This window comes from Trichosurus vulpecula, chromosome 3 (genome assembly GCF_011100635.1).
Source record: "Trichosurus vulpecula isolate mTriVul1 chromosome 3, mTriVul1.pri, whole genome shotgun sequence".
In the NCBI taxonomy this organism is placed as follows: domain Eukaryota; kingdom Metazoa; phylum Chordata; class Mammalia; order Diprotodontia; family Phalangeridae; genus Trichosurus; species Trichosurus vulpecula.
The window spans coordinates 86,879,311-86,899,720 of NC_050575.1; the positions used below are offsets into that span (position 1 = coordinate 86,879,311).

General features: G+C 42.4%; 2 protein-coding genes across 2 annotated transcripts in view; both read left to right on the forward strand.

Annotated features, from left to right (window-relative positions):
- Positions 1-4,715: 4,715 nt before the first annotated feature.
- RPL26L1 (ribosomal protein L26 like 1) lies at positions 4,716-10,304 on the forward strand. The gene is made up of 4 exons (XM_036751275.1): positions 4,716-4,847; positions 5,121-5,293; positions 7,367-7,507; positions 10,135-10,304. The coding sequence occupies exons 1-4, from the start codon at positions 4,742-4,744 to the stop codon at positions 10,261-10,263; spliced, it is 549 nt and encodes a 182-aa protein (XP_036607170.1). The 5' UTR covers positions 4,716-4,741; the 3' UTR covers positions 10,264-10,304.
- Positions 10,305-19,467: 9,163 nt separating this feature from the next.
- ATP6V0E1 (ATPase H+ transporting V0 subunit e1) overlaps positions 19,468-20,410 on the forward strand; it is a 46,069-nt gene continuing 45,126 nt past the window's right edge. Inside the window, exon 1 of the mRNA XM_036752977.1 lies at positions 19,468-19,702. Coding sequence (XP_036608872.1) covers positions 19,599-19,702 — 104 coding nt within the window. The 5' untranslated portion in view covers positions 19,468-19,598. The remainder of the gene's footprint in view (positions 19,703-20,410) is intronic.

Consider the following 20,410-nt stretch of genomic DNA (forward strand, 5'->3'; position numbering starts at 1 on the left):
GTACAGTTTAGGAAAACTTAAGTACTTGTTAAGTACTTTTCCAAATGCTGGAGTGGCTAAGGTTTGGGGTTTGGCTTTAAAAAAAAAAAATTAGTTACTCTGAAATACCTTACCATTATTATTATTTATTTTTGGTCAGCACCTCTGATTTCTTCTGGGTAGGACAAAGAAACCCCTACCAATGCAGACTGGAAACTGTTCTGCAATTTATAATTTTAAAGAGTTTCCTGAGGCACTGAGTGGTTAAAGGTTTATCTCTTAACTCCAGGATCCCATTGTCAGCACATGTCACAAGTAGAATTCGAACCCAGATCTTTCAGACCCTAAGGCCATCCTTGGGGGAAAGGATCTTATAGGGTTTTACCCTTTCTTTGTTCCTTCAAGTCCCAGATAAAATCCCACTTTCTAAAAGAAGCTTTTCCTGATCTCTCTTAATATGTTTTTTTTTCCCTCTGTTAATTGTCTCCTTTTTATCTACTATGTAGCTTGTTTGTGCCCTACTCATTTTATGTCTTCTCCCCACATTAGACTGTTGGCTCCTTGGGAGCAAAAATTTCTGTGCTTTTCTTTGTATCCTCAGCTTTGATGACTCAGAGTGAGCATAAATTGCAATTGTTTTTGTTTGGGCCAGAAATCGGGAGGGTCTTCCCCTGCAAGACTGATTTTTTTTGGACTAGGTAAAAGAGGTCATTCTTTGACTCATTTTTCACCTAGCTTTAATCATTGAATGGGAGTTGTCTCAGACAAACTAAGACCTTGAGAAATACCTTAGCTTAAAAAGGCCAAGGTCTCCCACAGCATCCTGGGCCATCTCCAGTCGTCCTGATCTATATCTTGCCTCTGCACCCAGATGGCTCTGCAGGAGAGAGTGAGGCTGGTGACTTTGCACAGCCCTGTCTCACTTAAATCCAATTCACTTGCAAGTGATGACATCACCTTCCTGATGTCATGGTCCTCTTTGAGAAGAAAGGACAAACAGCAACAGCACCTAGCACAGTGCCTGGCTGGCTGGTTGGCTGGTCGGTTGTTGTCCTTCAATTTAGAAGAGGAACAAAATGATATCATTATATTGGGGTCAAGGCACAAGTGTGTCTGACTATGGCTGATCAGACCAATACAAGCTCAGAAGGCTCTGCCACAGGTCAGGCACAAATAGTCCATATGAACATTTGGAGTGGAGATGTCTCTAAATTTGTTCATTTCACATTTCTTTTGAGCCACTGCAATTCTGCTTCATTCCTAAAACACAGTAAGTCTGCTTTACTCATAGAACACAGTGCCTTCTTTGATTTGGGCATGTCATGCTAGGCAGTCCTGTGCCAGTGTCTCCCATGTCACACAATTCTAAAGTTCTTCAGAAAGACTCTGAGAGTATCCTTATATCGCTTCTGCCCTCACTGTAAACGCTTACCTTGTGTGAATTCTCCGTAAAAGTCGTTAAGTCAAATGTTTGGCATTTGAACGATGTGACCAGCCTGGCATACCTTCAATCAATCACTTAAACATTTATTAAGCACCTACTATGTGCCGGGAACTGTCGTAAGTGCTAGGGATACAAAAAGAGGCAAAAGACAGTCCCTGCTCTGACTCAAGGAGCTTACAAACTAATTGGGGAGACAATCGAACCAATATATACAAAGCAAGTTATAAACAGGACAGATGGGAAATAATCAACAGAGAGAAGGCACTGGAATTAATAGGGCTTAGGGAAGGCGAGATTTTAGTTAGGATTTAAAAGAAGCCAGGGAGGTAAGTAGGTAGAACTGAGGAGAGGAGGGGAGCTTGATGGGCCCGGCAGCCAGCCACAGAGAAAAAGCCCAAAGGCCAGAGATGAGCGTCTTGTTCATGGAACAGCTAGGAGGCCAGTGTCACTGGACTGAAAAGTAAGTGGGGGAGAAGGGGGGAATAAGGCTTAAGAAGCCTGGAAAGGTAGGAGGGGCTAGTTTATAAAGGGCTTTGAATGCCAAACAGAGCAAGCCTATTTGCTCCTCAAGGCCATAGGGAGTTTGGGGGGGGGGGGGATGCGGAGGCGGCGGGATGGGGGAGGAGATGATCAGAAGGAAAAATGAAAGAAAAGGACCTTGGTGGCCAAAGCAACTCATGTCTTCAGCACCGCAAAATGAGTAACATCTCTCACGATCTTACCACTCTTTGCTGGATCTTTCTGGTGGCTTTATGGCCAGTGAGCTCATCTGTAATCTGTACTATTCTGTTCTGGCAATTAGCTCTTCAGGGTCATTTTCTCTTCTCAGTGGAAGGTGTGGTGACCAGAAAAGCGCCTTCTGACAGACCGGACGACCTGTCTTAGTCCATAAAAGAAAAGTTAAAAGAAATGAACAACAGCTAGCTAACAAAAGCTATTTAGTGTTCCACCTCAGGTGGATTCCAAGTTTATCTTTTTCCCTGTTTGTACCTGCTGCTAATTCAAAGTCCATTGCCTCGAAGTACTCTCTAATTTAGGTTTGAAAATCTCCTCATAATTCCTGTTTAACTCGCTGCCCTCCCTCCCCCCAAGAGGATCTCAAGCCCACCAAAGCCCACTTCAGCGATTCTGCCTCCAAATCCCAAAGAATGGGTACATAGGCAGAGGGGCAGGAAGCTCAGCTTATTCCCAAATTCCTCTTCTTAATTAGCATGTAAATGAAGTCAAGTAAGAATAAGAGGTTGTGCCCTCCACCCTCTTGGCCCACATTCTTTCCTTTATTATGTTTATCTACCAGCCACAAAACCCTAGACTTTTGCTCAGTGTTCAGCTGGCACAAAATTTGGGCAAAACCACATTGTCTCCCTACATCTAGAAAAATCTCAAGCTCCATAAAACATCACCTTCCTTCAGCTAAATTTTCAGAAAGTACCTACTAGCTGAAGGTCACTTTCTCTCTGCTCTGTTGTGAGTTTAGAGACCCTCCCTTCAGGCTGGCTCACCAATAGATTGCTGTTGTAGGAAAGGGATCTATTCCCTTTATTTTCTAGAGAATAAAACCCAGTCCTAGAGAGACAAAGACTTACCTACACGCTTAGGTAGTAGAAGGTTAAGGACTCAAGCCCAGGTTCCCTGACTCCTGGGGCAGCTAGGTGGTAAAGTGAAGAGTATCAGGCCTGTAACCAGGAAAACTCCTTCTTCTTGAGTTCAAATCTGACCTCAGACACTTACCAGCTGTGTGACCCTGGGCAAGTCACTTAATCCTGTATGCCTCAGTTCCCTCATTTGTAAAATTAGCTGAAGAAGGAAATGGCAAACGACTCCAGTATCTTTGCCAAGAAAAACCCCAAATAGGGTCACAAAGAGTCAGGCACACTGAAAACAACTGAACTTCCTGACTCCTAGACTAGTAAGTTCTTTCCTACACTAAATAGTGTAAATAGCCTGCCTAAATAGCTTAGTCATTTCCAACATTATTTGAGCACTTTTTGTCACAGTTAAAATGTAGTCTCATTACTTTTTACTGGTGGTTCCCCAGTCTTGTCCCGTCCTTGTTGATCTCTGTGTATTTCCATAGATTAGCAGTTCTCAAAGTGTGATCAGGGGTTCCTGGCAACCCTTTCAAGAGGTAAGACCAGGAGGTCAAAACTATCTTCATAATACTAAGCTGTTATTTACCTATCCAAATACACCCCCTTTTTCCAACTACATATTTATGTGAAGCCTGATTTTCTTCATTCACTTCAACTGAAACAACATATTCCAACAGATTGAATGCAGAAGCAGATATAAGAATCCAGCTATCTTCTATTGTCAGACACCGATCAAATAATCAATAAACATTTACTGAGTACCTGGTATGTGCCAGCACTGGACATCAAAGAGATTTGCAAAAATATTTAAAACAATGCCACTCTTATCACTAAATATTTTGGGGGGAAATGTAGTTATTTTTCATAAAATGTGTTATGTTTGACATCATGGGTTTATTATTGTTATTTTAATGATTTTTAAATGTATCCATTTGAATTTCTATTATGATATAGAGTTGGGCAGCTAGGTGGCGCAGTCGATACAGCATCAGGCCTGGAGTCAGAAAGACTCATCTTCCTGAATGCAAATGTCTCCTCAAACACTTATGACCTTGGGCAAGTCACTTCACCCTGTTTGCCTCAGTTTCCTCATGTGTAAAATGAGCCGGAGAAGGAATTGGCAAACCGCTCCAGTGTCTTTGCCAAGAAAACCCCAAATGATCAAGGAGGAGTCAGACACGACTGAAAGTGACCGAACCCCCCCCCCCCAAAAATGGGGATAATAGCGCCCTAATTAGCTGTGTGACCCTGGGCAAGTCACTTACCCGCTGGTCACCTCAGTTTCCTCAGCTATAAAATGGGTTGTCCTGTTGTAAAGGCCTTAGGATACATAGTCCGCACTTAATAAGTGTTAGCTAATATCGATGGATAGGACTTCGGAGGATGCTTAACCTAATCTCATTTTACTGATCAGAATGGAGGCTCAGGGAGGTTAAATGACTTGTCCAAGATCGCACAGCCAGTAAGCATCAGAATCGAAATGCGAACCGGAGCCTTGTGACTCCAAAGCTTCCTCTGTCCCCAACTTGTATTGTAGCACGTGATCGTGAAGCTGTTTTTAAATTTTTTTTTTTCATTTTAAAAAAAGGTTGTTGCACTGACAGCTCTGACGGACACGCACGCACGCACGTTCAATGCCTCTACGGGCCGGAGCCTCCGTTGGCCTCCAGGGCTGCAGTAGCTCCGGGGAACCACGCGGTGGCGACGCTCGCGCCGAGGCCGCCGGATGTCGGTGACTCGGCCCTTCTTTCCTCCGCGCCGCCGGATGTGGAGAAGGCTAGATTTCCGGTACCGGGCGGCGCACGTGTCTCTTTTTCGGGTGGTCCAGCTCGGTGAGTGTCTGTCTCCCCTTTACCTCCTGCCGGCGGCCGGCCGCTCCGGCCACCGCTCGCCCGTCGCGCGAGGGGAATGGGGGTGGGAGGGGAGTCCTGCTCTCGGCCCCGTCTGAGATGAAGACCCCGCCCGGTGCAGAGGCCGGAGGCGCGCCAGCTCCTTCCCCAGTGTCACGGGCGGAGTGACACCTGCCCCATGGGGTAGTGGGGTGAACGTGAAAGAGCCGCGGACGGAATCTTTATTTCCCTCCTTTTGCCCCCCCCTTTTTTTAGCCAAAATGAAGTTCAATCCGTTCGTGACCTCAGACCGAAGCAAGAACCGCAAGAGGCACTTCAACGCGCCCTCGCACATCCGGCGCAAGATCATGTCGTCCCCGCTGTCCAAGGAGCTCAGGCAGAAGTACAACGTCCGCTCGATGCCCATCCGGAAGGACGACGAGGTCCAGGTGCGTGCGGGAGCGTGGGGGGCCCCCTGAGGTCATCGTGGAAGTGGGAACTCTTGTTATCACCTGATGCCACTACATTAACTAATTACGTTATCGGATGTGTAATAACTTCGTTATAGGTCACCTATATGCGCACTATGTAATAAATATGCAACGTAATGACAACATGCATTAAGTAATTACGTCGTGTGACACGATATAATATTAATATCTTTAGAGTAGTATAATCATCAGCTCTCTGCAAGAGGACACTTGAAGGCAGGCTTGTCCAACAGGGATAAGTTATAATTAAGGGGCCTAGATGTTTTCAGGTCGATGTTAGTGGAAGCTAGTTTTCTTTCAGGGACTTTTGTAAACTGGTTCAGATGTTTGAGATGAGTGCAAGTGGTGGCCTGCCATTTTTGCAAGTAGAAGACTATTTGAGGTGCTTTGTATTCCTGGAAGTCCTTTATGGATTTGGCTTTTGAAAATTGTCAGTAATTTAAGTTTTCAAATTTGATTCTTGTTGACAGTGGCCGTTTATTAAATTTCTTCAAAAAGTCGTCTGCTGGATGTATTCCAGGTGCTTCTGAAGGAGGCACAACTGCTTTTCAACCTGAGGAATGGCTTCTGTAGATTGTACAGTCAATGTAAACAGTCTTTCCATCTTTAATACTTCAGGAGGACTTATACTTTTTTTTTTTTTTGGTTCCTAAAAGGATACCAATGGTAAACCTTCCATATTGCCATGAGTTATTGTGGCCAGAAAAACTTACTCATCTAGTGGCCAGGCTTTCGTGATTAGCCTCTTCAAATTAGTTGGAATGGCCCTTGCAGAATCCATCGATTGAAACCTTTCAGCTTGGTAGGACACGCCAGAGTTTGCATTGGTTCTGCCAAAGCATTGAGCATAATCACCTGCTCATGACAGAGTCAGTAAGCATTTATTAAGTTCCAACTATGTGCAAGGCACTGTGCTAAGCAGCTGGGGATACAGAGAAGGGCAAAACTCAGTCCCAAGTTCCAACTATGTGCAAGGCACTGTGCTAAGCAGCTGGGGATACAGAGAAGGGCAAAACTCAGTCCCGTCTCTCAAAAAGCTCATAGTCTAATGGGGGAAAACAACACAGCTATGTATAAAAAGATATACATGGGATAAGCTGGAAATAATCAACCGAGAAATAGCTTCCTGTAGAAAGGAAGCTAGGAGAGGCGAACGTTCCATACATACTGTAATCACTGAAAAGACCTGGAGTCTGGAGAATTAGAAGAACAGCAAGGAGACCAGTGTCCCTGGATTGAATTGTAGGTGTAGAGGGGATTGATAGGAGGTAAGAAGATTGGAAAGGTTGGGGAGGGGGAAAGTTAAGAAGGGCTTTGGTTGCCAAACAGGATTTTATATTGGATCCTGGAGATGATAGGGAGGCACTAGGATTTCTTGGCTGGGAGAGGGGTAATGTGGTCACACCTGTGCTTTAGAAAGATCCATGACAATTGGGTGGAGGAAGGACTGGGAGGCTTGTGGCCCACAAGGAGGCATCATAGTATATTGGTAACGGCCTTTTTACTTTGTAGTGATTTAGTGAAAGAAGTGGCCTTTTTTTTTGTGTTGCAGTTACAATCCATGCTGCATTTTTTCTGTTCCTTAGTAGTGAGCAGAGCACAGAGCTATGGGAGGATACAAAGCAAAATAAGACATCATCCTTCAAGTTGCTTAGTGTTTAGTTGTACCTCTTACTGTGCTTTTGAATAGTTTTGAGGCAGAAACTTAGTCTGAGGAATTCTTTTCCCGTTCACTTAAAGAAAAATGTCTACTGATGAGATTCTGAATAAATCAAATAAAACTGGTGGTGGTTGTTTTTTCAGATCCGAATGACAGATCAAATTTAAAACAAAGTTGTATATTTTACTATCTGAGATTGATGGCTGAGAATGTACTCTTTTTCATATTATATTTCCTGTTTTTACCTTATTAAGGAATAAACAGTTTAGATTTTGATTAGAATCTGAACTTAGTGTTAAAATAATTAATCTTACCATCATGATTTAAATACATTAGAAGTTGATAAGAGTTTTTCCTCATTTTATTTACAGGTGGTTCGTGGACACTACAAAGGTCAACAAATTGGCAAGGTAGTCCAGGTTTACAGAAAGAAATATGTCATCTACATTGAACGTGTGCAACGAGAAAAAGCTAATGGCACGACTGTCCATGTGGGAATTCACCCTAGTAAGGTATGATTTAGCTGGTAACAATAATTGTGGCATGATTATTACTATCTGAGGATTCGGTCCCTGGAAAGGTGTTATTCTTAGACTTTTTGCTAATAGAACAGTTTATTTTTTGGCACAAAGAATCTGGCACAGTACTTAGGGTTGGGGCCGTGAGATTTGCATGTATGAGTTCTATTCATGGCACACCTACCAAAACTCCAAACTGTGTCTTTGAGAATAGGTGTACAATGGCAGTATTCCTGCTTCAGGTTAGCCTGAGTTTTAGACCCACCTCTGATCTGGACTAGGCCATTTAATATATATCTACCTTGTTTACAGAATGAAGGCTAGTAATTCCTGTCTACCTCGCAGAGTTTTTATAAATATCCCATGTGTGTGGTAGTAGTTATACACTGTAAAATGCCATATGTAAAAGTCAGGGATGATTACATCACATCACCTGTCAGCTGAGTTGTAGTTACTGTTTTCCCAACATAAGATTGTCATGGCCGAGGTTAGGGAATCCTGAAAGGTGGTGATAGTGGTGGAAAGAGAAAGTAGGGGACTGATGAGAGGAGTGTCGTAGAAGAGCCAACTAGAGGCTAGAGAAAACCAAGACTATGAGTTCAGTTTTGCATGCGTTGAGTTTGGTGCTTTGGTTGGACATAAAGGTCATAAGGTCATAAAGTCCAGATAAGCATTTGGAAATGTGGGCCTGGATTTGAGGCCGGAGTGAAAGTATGAGATTTCTAGGCTTGCAGCATCCTTGGAAGATCCTAGTCCCAGAATTCTGGGTCCCATTGGGGGGGGGGGTGTCTGCTCTGAGAGTCAATGGAGAACAGTCTGCTGTAACAGTCCTTGGACTGGGAGACGGAAATTAGTAGCTTGCTGGAGGAGGCATAGATGACTTCTGAGTGACTATGGTGACATGGTGATACAAGCCACACAAAAGTTTTAATATTTGTTCTGCCACAAAGGTCTTGTGTGACCTCGGGCAAGGCCTCTCTGAACTCTGGATTAGATGGTACCATATCTGAGGTGTCTTCTAAGTCAAAAAGCCTGTGGTTCTACTTTTTTTTCATAACAAGATCAGTGTCTTGGGTTTTAACATTGTTGTCTTTAGTCTATAGAAAAAAAAGCCTTCTGAAGTGGAGACTGCTGTACAGCTTTTAAGACTCTTGTTTTTCTCTCAAAATTGAGAGACAATCAGTGTGGGAGTAGAGGAGTAACTAGAGAAGGGACAATTGTGCAACAGAATGGATTTTTGTAATTTTGTTTAGCATGGTGGAACAGAAGATGTTCCCAGTTTATAATTTACTGAAACAGAACTCAGCTATTAGCTTGCCTTGCTGTCCTTACTTCATACCCTAAGGAATGGGACACAAGGGAAGTTGTATTTTGGGAAAGTCAATAAAGTTAGTCGCTAGACCTTAATTTGAAAGTTTTGGAATGCTGTGTTGGAGGCAAATTATTGTTCAGTGCCTCTTATTTTTGCCCAGCCCTATGATCTCATCAGTGTGAGGAATTCTCCCCACCAGTGTACATCAGCAGCTTTGTAACTTACAGTTTTGGAGAGTAGGGAAGGGAAATACCTTGCATTTGTGGTGACATGTCTAGTATGGCAGAGATATAACTTGAACCCAGGTCTTAATAATAGCCAGCATAAGTTAAGTGATTTCCCCAAAGTCACACTACTAGTCTCCCTGAGGCCAGGTTTGGACTGAGGTCTTCCTGACTCCAGGCCTAGCACTCCATCCACTGTGCTATCTCACACTTGGGCCAGATCTCTGTCCAGGGCACCACACTGCTGGCCCTCCCCACCCTACCCCCACCCCCACCCCCATTAGAAACTCATATTGAGTATAACAGGATTTTAGATTTGACAACCCCCAGTGTAGGCTACTTAATATGGTCCCCTTTCCCTGCTTCTGATTCATTCTCTTCATTCTTGGGATATATGGGATATATGCTGATAATTTCCTTATTAATTATTACAATTATGTCATACTAATCAGCCAGTTAGCTTTGAGACCTTACCTATATATTAAAGTAAAACCTAGAGAAACATTTTTCCCCATAAACTTTTGTTTATCTCTGTCAAACTCTGTAGTCTCCTAGGCTTAAACACAGAAGTTACTGGCTCTAGAATTTATTCACCATGTGACAATAACAAAACAAGGATGTAAGTAATTAATGTGTCAGCTCTGAGAACAATCCTAGCCAGTTACCTCTAATGAGTCCTACTGGGCTGTTGCTGGTTAGTTCTGGAATCGCTGTTGCCCTGCTCAGCTCTCAGGGTGCTAGTTAAAGTCTGTCATCAAGAATTTCCATCATAATGTGTTTTTACAACATAGCTAAAGCCATTTAGGAAAGAAGTCGTTTAGGTCCTTTCTTTCTGTCCTCTCATAGACTCTTTACAGACATCACAGTTAAGAGTCTTTCCAGAATGACAGTAAACAGCAAGCACTCAAGATTGTATTCCCTTTTAGAGAGAGTAACTATCTACAGTCCCTGTGGGAGAGGCTGTAGAATCAAATGTGCTGCATTCTGGAAGCTTTTAGAACCTTAAGTTTTCTAATGTCATTCCTGGCATGAATTTTGTCTTAAGTTGAAGGAATATTTGTTTTCTTATTTTTTTTTTTAAACAGGTAGTTATCACCAGACTAAAACTGGACAAAGATCGCAAAAAGATTCTTGAACGTAAAGCCAAATCCCGACAAGTTGGAAAGGAGAAGGGCAAATATAAAGAAGAAACCATTGAAAAGATGCAAGAATAAAATGGTCTGTTGTACAGTTGTTATTAAAAATGAAAATTGAAGCATAAGTGTTATGTGTACTCTTTGGGAAAGCATTGTCAACATGTAATTGCATTGGTAGGTGCTGTTTCTCTTCTTGGTTTATTATTTACACAAAGATCCCTAAATCCTTTTACAATTTGGCTTATGATTTCCTGGGTAAAAAGTGGAATTTTAAATTGCAAGTGAAATTTGTTTCATTTTAAAGTCCCTCCTACCTGTTCCCTCTTCCATTGTCATTTGGTCTGTTTGAACAATGTTTTGTTCACACGTCTTTTTGAAAGCATAAAACAGCCAAGTAGCAAGGATTGAGTCATAGCAGTTATGCTTCTTGCTCCTGTCCTGTCTCCTATCACATTGTCTTCCCTTTTGCTAGTAGCAAGGGCCAGGACAACACCCGCACCCTCAGTCCTTGATGCTTACGTCTACCTCATTTCCTAGTTCCTTAACCTACTTTATTCATTCTTACTATTTTTTGAGGTTCCTTTAGGATACTATGGTATAGTGGCATAGTGGAAGGAGCTCTGGACTGTAGTCACAAGATTTGGATTATGGTCCAAACTTCCCCATGTAATAACACGTTGACAATAACAGGTCAGTCTTTCCAACTGTTTCCTAGTCTGTAACCTGGGTTTAGTAATATTTGTCCTTGAGATAATGTAGTGACAGCATGTTACTATGGGTCCATCTCAGTTGTTAGTAAACTTTGATAAAAGTGCCTACTACAATAAGTACCCTGGGGATTGAAATATGAAAGTCAATGCCCTTAAGCAGCTTACAATCTAATGGAAGACTACACAAAAGATAACTGAAAATGAGTTGGAATAGACACATAGAAAGGTGGAAAAGTCAAGAAATTCGAAATGTGTTTATTCAGGTGAGAATTGAGATGTCCGACCTGTGGGGGACAAGGGACAGAGGGTACGGATCCGATGTGAGTAACAAGGCTGATTGGATGTTGCAGGATGAGATTTTCCAGTGATTATACTAGGGGCATGGTAGAGAAGTCAGAAAAGTTGGCTGCATCTGCAAAAAGTTACTGTCTTGATTGGCTACTGTCCACTCATAAGAGGAAGACTCAGAAGTAGGAATCAAGATGAGTATTACCTGTTTTTGTGTGGAAAACATTAACCTAGTAAAATGTTGAGCTGGTTTTCTAATTATTAGTGGAGGAAATAGGTTTTCGTATTACTTGAGTTCAGCCAGGAATTCTTTTTATGTAATGTGAATCTTTGCCTTGGACTTTGATCATCCAGTGTCTTTCTTCCAGGGTCCAGGTGTATAAAATCAAATTTCATACTAACCCAGCTTTTATGTTTATATTTGCCATGAGTACCTAATGCCTTTGTTGTTGTTCAGTCACTTCAGTCTATCTGACTCTTCGTAACCCCATTTGGGGTTTTCTTGGCAAAGGTACCGGAGTGGTTTGTCATTTCCTTCTCCAGTGGATCCATTTTGCCAGGCAATAAGGAAGTGTTTGAGGCTGTATTTGAACTCAGGTCTTCCTGACTCTGGGCCCAGTGCTATTTTCACTGAGCCGCCAGCTACCTCACCTAATACTCCTACTGTTGACTTTTTTTTTTCCTATCAGAAATCCTAGTGGGTTCCTGTGCTTTCTTTTCAAGCCAAACTGTTCGAGATTGAAAGGTTTATTATGCCTGGAAGCCTTGCTGTAGATAGGGGCAATATACCTCTTTAGTTCTCCTTTTGCAAGAAGGATTTGGGCAATTAGGATTGATATTAACAGTGAAACAACTGGTAGGAAGGATAATAGCTAGCACTTGGACAGTGCTTTGCAAAGCACTATACATGTTACTTCATTGGGACTTAACAGCTCTTTGAGCTAGATGCTGCTGTTGTCTGTTAGGAAGAGGCTAGTGACTGCTTCCCTAAATACAAGGCCTTATGAGATGCACAGGAGGACCAATATCCTCTATTTAGGGCCTGCATCAAGGATTGAGACAGGTGACCTTTTACAGTGGATAATTTAGGGTAATAAGTCAGCAAGTCCCTGAAGCTCATCCCTATCCCACCCCCAGCAGGTGACTGAGGGCCATGTTTGAGTGCTAGCCTTTGGGAAGCCCGAGTTTGTGACTGCTCCCCCACTAGCCGGTGTGTACTTTTGAGCACGTCATTTAATCTTTGATCCTGTTTCCTCATCTGTTAAATGGAGATATATCATTTGGACTATCTACTTCAAGGCTGTGATGAAAGGGTTTAGTAAAATTGCAGTATAAATGCAAATTACTCTTTTTCCTTTATTTTGTTTTCCTTTTCTCTGGCTTCCCTTGACTGGAGGGAGGCTCTTTACATCTTACCGTAACTTTCCTAAAAAGCCCCCTGTCTTCTCCATAGACAGGAACTAAAGGAGGGAAGGAGCAGGACTCCCAACACACTGTAATCATAAAACTGGGTAGACGCTAGGGACAGGTAAGTGAGGGCGGTACAGTGCGTGTGGCACGTGTGCCGTAGGGTGCCAGTGGTGACCTCGGAGGAGGAGATCCCCGGTATGAGTCAAGGGAGGTTCACAAAAGAGCCGTAACTTGTGAGGAAGAGGAGGATTTAGATAGGAGAGGGGATACAAGCAGGAGTCACACCGTGTGTTCCTGGGGCTCTGGAGGAGCTGGAGGGGAGGGTCTGTGTGAGGGGACTATGTAGCAAACCAGATTAAACACTGGTAGTGAGGCCTGACCCTCAGATGCTATTAAACAAGGTTATTTTTCAATTATTCATTCTCTGGACTTGATTTAGACAAGGAGCGCCCTTCTGACTTGAGAGATTTAATTGTATTGTTTTGGAAAGCTTTGCATTGAGGCTCAAGTGCTTTGGAGGTTTATTGGGAAGGCAGGCTGCCATTGAATACTTGCTCAAACTCATAGACTTAACTGTTAGAAATCAGTAATATCCTTGTCTGTGGTAGTTACACAAAAGCACGTATAGTTTTTTGTTCGTGTTAGCTCTGGAAGCTTAAGACATTTATCCATGAGTCATACCTAATACAAATCAACAAATTATGTAATTGTTTTATTCATTGGACAGAATCCTTTTTAAGAAGAATTGACAAACGTCAACAGATACGAACAGGACAAACTATTGTATGTGACACTGGATTATACACAGCTCAGATTTTTTTTGAAGCTTTTAATTTTTAAAAATATTTCTATAAAAATTATGTGGCTCTGGGTGGTACGGGTCTTCTGCAATATGATCTATCAGTATCTGTAATAATTGGACACAAATGGCCTGTTGTTTTTTGGGGTTTTTTTTGGTGGAGTCCTAGATACTTTGCTTGGTCAGCTGTCCGGTCGGCATCAAATGAAGGCAGTTCTGAACTTGGCCAGGTACTCATCCCTCAGGGACCACGTACCTATCCTATTTTGTACTGTCCCTCGGGGACGTTACAGAGATTTATCAGCCAAAGCCTGGCTTTTATCTGTGATGGAGGGAATGAAAGAGGAATTCCTGAGTAGCTCAGGTTAAGTAGACTACCCAGTGCCAGGAGGACAGCACATTTGCCATCTGCCCAGATGACATGGTCCACCTGAGAGCTGAAGTGCTACTTTCTACATGAAGCCTTTTCTTGATCTCCCACTCTCTCAAGAATGTAAACTCCTTGAGAGTAGGGACTGTTTCTTTTTTGCCTTTGTATATCCCTGGTGTCCGTCACGGTGCCTGGCACATAATTAGCTCTTCATAGATGCTTTTTGACTAATTGAGTTAAGAGCTCTTCTATCTCTTAACATTCTGAATCTATGAATTGATGGATTGGTGAATCCTTTTGAGCTTGAACTGTTGCTTTAATAGCTTTATAACAGTAGAAGAAGGGTTACTTGCTAGTATTACACTTCTGTCAGTTTGCCTTTTTTGTGTACCCAGAACATGGTGGGCACACTTACCTTGATTCCCAGGGCTGAATATTGGAAATGAGTAGTGTATGATTTTCATTTACATTGTTCTATTCTCAGCACTTCTCTATAGGATTCTCATAAGTGTCCCTTTGCTCATTTTATGTAGATTTGTTCCAGCTCTCCAAGCCAAATCAAGTGCAGGGACTATTCTCCTGTGTTTTCCTCTTTGTAGGACCCTCTAGTAAATAGGTGTCGATTGTTGAGTGTGAAATAAAGTTTTATTGACTGACTGATAGAGGGAGCTATTGGCCAATCCAGGACAAGAAAATGTAGAATTGTTTAAGTCTTTGGACCATCTGCAATGACAGTACTCCTAAACCTTACTGATGTAACTCCCCTACCCACCAAAAAACATTTTTAAATGTAGAGTTCAAATAATTGTTTCTGATTCACTTAACCACAAATTAAATTCAGCAAATATATTCCAAGCACCTTCTATTACTAGTCCAACCTTGATTATTCACATTCAAGGTTTATAAGGAAAAAATAAATATTTTCTGCTTGTCACTGACTGTGAAACAGAATCAATGAGGAAAAATCTAGGTATCTTCACTTCTAGACTTTTACTTCTCAAAAGTCAGTCATTATTACTCTAGGCCTTCTTAGGTAATGAATAGTATGGTGGGATTAGGCAAGAGTTAAGAGCACAAATTAGAGACCTGAAGACAAAGTGTTAGATTGTTTTGAGAGTAAGGGAGGGAGGGGATTGCTTTTCCCTAATTGGAGATCAAGGGGTATAGACTCAGGAAGTGGGTTTGAATCTTGGCCCTACCATTTGTGTGCGATCTTAATTGTGAGATCTTAATTGAATTAATCTCTCAGGCCCTCAGTTTCCTCATTCAGGTCGGTTTAAATGTCTCAGATCCCTTTCAGCTTTATGTCTATGGTCTTATGATCCTGAGTTTAGGAAATGTTGACAGTTCAGAAAATAGAGAAGACCAAGTGGGTTAGAGATCACTGAGTTCATCCTCCATTTAGCACTTGGCCATATGATGTCTCATATCATTATGACTCTTAATTATCGTGGCCTCCTAACCGTCTTTATTTGCTAGCTGCCAGATTTCTAATGCACAGGGAGGACCATCTGCTCAAAAACTTAATGGATCCTTATTGTTATCGCCTATAGCAAATAAACTGTCCTTCTAATCCTGGCATTTAAGGTTATGGGAGGAAATTATAGCAATAGCAAAGAAACTTCCTTGCATCTTTAGATTTATTTTTTAGGTTTGGACTTGTGATTTCATCAGTACAGGGAACTCCTGGTGAGGAAACTTCCTCTACCTATACAGATCAACAAAATTTGTAGTCTTAGAGAATTACTTAGGGCACAGGGGTTAAGTGACTTGTTCGGAATTATAGCCTGTATATGTGGCAGATTATTCATGTGGATTTCCAACAGGCTTGTCAAATACCCTGTCTCCTTAAATTTTGAATGAATACTAGAGGTGGCTAAGTAGTACAGTGGATAGAGTGCTAGGCCTGGAATTACAACTGACCCGAGTACAAATGTAGCTTCAGATGTGTGACCGTGGGCAAGTCACAACTTCTTTGTCTCAGTTTTCTTATCTGTAAAATGGGGATCATAACAGTACCAACTTCCCAGGATTGCATGAGGCTCAAATGAGATACTATTTGTAAAACACTCAGTATAGTGCCTGGCACATAGTAGTTGCTATGTAAATGCTTATGTCCTTCCTACTTGTGACCAGATTTCATATTTTTGTAGGGGCCAGTTTCAAGCAAATAAATACTGAGAGACCTTAGAACTGGAAGGGACCTTAGAAGTCATCTGCTCAGACATCACAATACCCCTGCCAGGCTATTAGCCTGTTCTGTTTACTTTTCCACCCTTCAAAATCTTGCCTTTGTACTTAACTAGGCCAACTTTACATTGTCCCCTGCCCTCTAATCCTTGACTCCGTTGTCCTGTTGCTGTATTTCTCTTTACCAAACCCCAACTCTGATGATATACAGCATCCATTTTCTCTGTTCCTACTCACCAGTGCTGCCAAATGACATGGGAGGATGTCACAAAACTAGCCTTATGGGCTTTGCTACAGATATATATTATCTGATCTTAATTGGGTGTTCACTGCTGCATGCCAATTCTCTGATTTTGTCCAATTAACTTTCTCTTTCATTCTCAAAGCAACTATTCCTTTTCTCTTCAAATCACTTATACCACTCCAGCTCCCTTCCTTATTAACCAATAGCCTTAACTCATATATCACCAAAAAAAAATTGAGGTCGTATTTCAAGACCTCTCTTCCCCAGTTAGTCACTTCAGGTCACCTCAATTTCATCCCTTCTTTTGCTCCAGCCTAAGAGGATCAGGTGGACTTTCTCTTTGCCATTGTTTTTGTCATTTCTGAGGCAGTCAGGATTAAGTGACTTACCCTGGGTCACAGGGCTAGTAAGTGTCTGAGGTTAGATTTGAACTCAGGTCCTCCTGACTCCAGGGCTCATTGTTTCTATCCACTGTACCACTTAACTGCCCCTTTTTCTCATTGTTCTTAGCAATTTTTTTTCATTCAACTCGAATTCCTCGAGGCAAAAGCCTCTCTCTCTCCTTTTCACAGCCACACTCCTAGAAAAAGGTCTCTGCATGGTCACAAATGATCCCTATTTTGCCAAATCCAATCTTTCCTTTTTCTCAGTCCTCATCCTTCTTGACTTCTCTGTGGAATGTTTACCATTTCTTCCTTCCAAACATTTTCTCCTTGGGTTTCCATGACACCGCCTCCTTGTTATTCTCATCTTGTCTGACAGAATCTTTCTGTGTCTCCTTTACACAATCATCCTTCTCCCACCCCCTGACTCGTGTGTATCTCAGGCTCTGTCCTGGGCCGCCTTCTCTCTCTACATTCTCTTCTTGGGGAGCTCTTATGGGATGCAGATGACTCCCAAATCTACATCTCCTGAGCCTGAGTGCCACATCTGTTACCTGCAGGGAAGTCCCAAAGGCATCTCATTTAAAATTTCAAAAAAGGGAATTGTCTTCCCTCCCAAAGCTAATCTCCCTAACATCCCTATTTCTATCACTATCTTTACTTAGTTTCATAATCTAGGGGTTATCCTCTCCTCTTTGTTCTCATACACTTCCCAAGTCTAATCTATATGCCAGGTTTTACTGCTTCTGTCTTCCTTCCTGGCACCCCTTACCTCCATCTCCTATTTTTAAAACGCAGGTCGGCAAACATCACCCCATACAACTCAATAAAACTGTGATGGCTATTGTCTGTAAGCTTGACTGTTTAACTTTTATTAGTTCAATGGGTTTGTTTTTTTTTTGCTTTTGATTTTATTAATTGCTTTGATGTCTCAGGGTTTCTATTTTGGTTTTTAATTGGGAATTTTTCACTTATTTTAGTTTTTTTAGTTACGTGACCAATTAATTGATTTGCCCTTTTTCTCTTTTATTGATATATGTTTAGAAATATGAAGTTTCCCCCAAGTATTGCTTTAGCTGCACCCCTCTTCTGTTTAACCTGCCTTTTCAACCTTGTTATATATCACTCCACTTCCCATACTCTTCAATACAGCCAGACTGGTCTTTTTGGTGTTCCTCACACATGATAGATACTCCATCTCCCATCTCTATACCTTCGCACACTAGCTGGTTCCCTGGCAATGAGCTCCTTGACCACCTACACTTTTTTGGAATCCTTAGCTAACTCTTTTCAAAGGTCAGCTCAAAGGACACCTTCAGAAAGCCTTCACTGATTCCCTCATTGGTACCCCTCCCACCAAATAGTGTTTACTCCTCTCTGCATTTTGTATCTTTCCCCTTCCCCAAATGTAAGATTCTTGAAGGCTGTGATTTTTCACTGTTACGTTTGTATCCCTGGTGCTTAAAAGGTGCCTGGCACATAGCAGGCACTTAATAAATAATTGTTTTTGAAATGAACTAATAAGGCAGGCTTCCCTCCTCTGTGAAAACTTATTAAAAGAAGAAACAGGAGCACTAGTTAAAAGTGATTTCAAGGCAAAGATAATGTAGGTAGTTAGGCATGGAAGTTGTAAACATTGAATGGGCATCAAATTTTGTTAGTCAAATTTAATAGCATCTTAAAACATCTATAGGAATTTTTCCTAATGGTCTTATTCTTTTTAAATATATTTTTGTTCATTTCATTAAATATTTCTCCATTACATGTAAGAAAATGTTAACATTGATTTTTTTTTAATTTGAGTTCCAAATTCTTTCCCTTCTTCCTGTCCCTCCCCCACCCTTTAAGTAGGCAAGCAATATTGATTATACATATCAAGTCACACAAAACATTTCCACATTAGCCATGTTGCAAAAGAACAAAAAAAGCAAAATAAAATTTAAAAAGTATGCTTCAGTCTGTACTTAGGGTTCATCACCTCTCCAGGCAGAGAAATTCATCATTGGTCCTTTGTAATTATTTTGGATCATTGTCTTGGTCAGATTAGCTAAGTTGTTCACAGTGGATCATTATAATATTGTTACTATGTGCAATGAACTATTGGTTCTGCTCACTTTACTTTGCATCACTTATAAATATAAACATATAAATCTCCCCAGGGTTTTCCGAAACCCTCCTGCTTGTTATTTTTTATAGCACAAAAGTATTCCATCACAATCATATAGCATGATTTTTCAGGTGTTTCCCAATTGTGAGCATCCCCTCAATTTCTAATCCTTTGACACCACAAAAAGAGCTGGTACAAATATGTTTGTACATACAGGTCCTTTTCATCTTCTTTTGATTTCTTTGGGATACACACCTAGTAATGGTATTGCTGGGTCAAAGGGTATGCAGTTTTATAGCCCTTTGGGCATAGTTCCAAATTGTTCCCTAAAATGGTTAGACCTGTTCTCAACTCCACCAACAGTGAATTACTGTCAGTTTTTCTACATCCCCTCCAGGATTTGTCATTTTCCTTTCTGTCATGTTAGCCAATGTGATAGGTGTGGGGTGGTACCTCAGAATTTTAGTTTGCATTTCTCTAATCATTAGTGATTTAGAGCATTTTTTATGTGACTATTGATAGCTTTGATTTCTTCTTCTGAAAACTGCCCGTTCATATGTAATAGTATCATTCTTTAAAAAAAATAGATACACACCCATATATAAATACATAACACATATAAATATAAATCCACACACACGAACAAGCCCTTTAGTTGTAATCCAGCCTCGAGGTTGCAGTTCCCGAGGCTGAGCAGCTGGGGGCAAAACTTAAGTTCTGCGGCCCTACAAAACCAGCGACGAGTCCCGCCCACGTCATGTGAACGGGGCCGGGATTGGCCGGTGTGCGCGTGCGCACCTAGGGGAGGGGGCTGGGCCTGGTTCAGTCACGGGGTTCTTTGTTGACACTTCCTGGTTGGGCCCGGAGCGATTCTGCTGAGGGGAGCCGGGCTGTGGAAGGAACGTCGCAGCCATGGCGTACCCGGGCCTTATGGTGCCAGTCATTGTAATGAGCGTGTTCTGGGGCGTCGTCGGCTTCTTTGTGCCTTGCTTTATCCCCAAAGGTCCCAATCGAGGGTAAGTGACCGGGGGGTGAGGGCTAGGGCGAGGTCTGCCGGCGGAGGGCCCGGGCCTTCCGCGTGGGACCTGTGTCAGTCCATAAACCGTCAGTCAGCACACGTCTGCTAAGCGCCTACTGTGTGCCGGGCACCTCCTCCGGGGCCGAGAAACCCCGGACCGCCTCGCTTAGCCTAGGCCTGAGCCGGGGACGGGAGACCTGTGGGGGCCGGCGGTAGTCACGTAGCACGTAGCAGAAGCGTAGCGGTTATTAGGGAGAACAGGGCCTAGGGTCGCGGTTGACCGAGGAGAACTTTGACGACCCTTCCTCCACCTTCCTTTGCAAACCTTGGTCTGGCCGGGGAGTGGGTTCTCCTTCCTCGGGGTGTGTCTGGGGGGGGACTCAGACCGAAACGGGAAAAAGGAGAAGTCGGACCCGACACCACCCAAACGTGGACTGGCTTGCGTGAACCTTGGAGGGGGGCTGTTAAAAAATCGCAAGAGCTCCAAAACGCGGTCTTTTTTCTTCCTCCCAGTTATCTAATGGGTGACTTGTCTGGAGTGAGGTCCCTGGAACTCTCGGCTAATCGCCAGCTGGGCTCCCCAGGTGCTTCGAGGCCCTGCCCTACCCTGGGTGATAGTAATTGGTTCGTGGGATTTTAGGATCGAGCGAGTCCAACTTCTTTGCTTTACAAATGACGAAACCGAGACCAGGACAGGTTAAGTGAC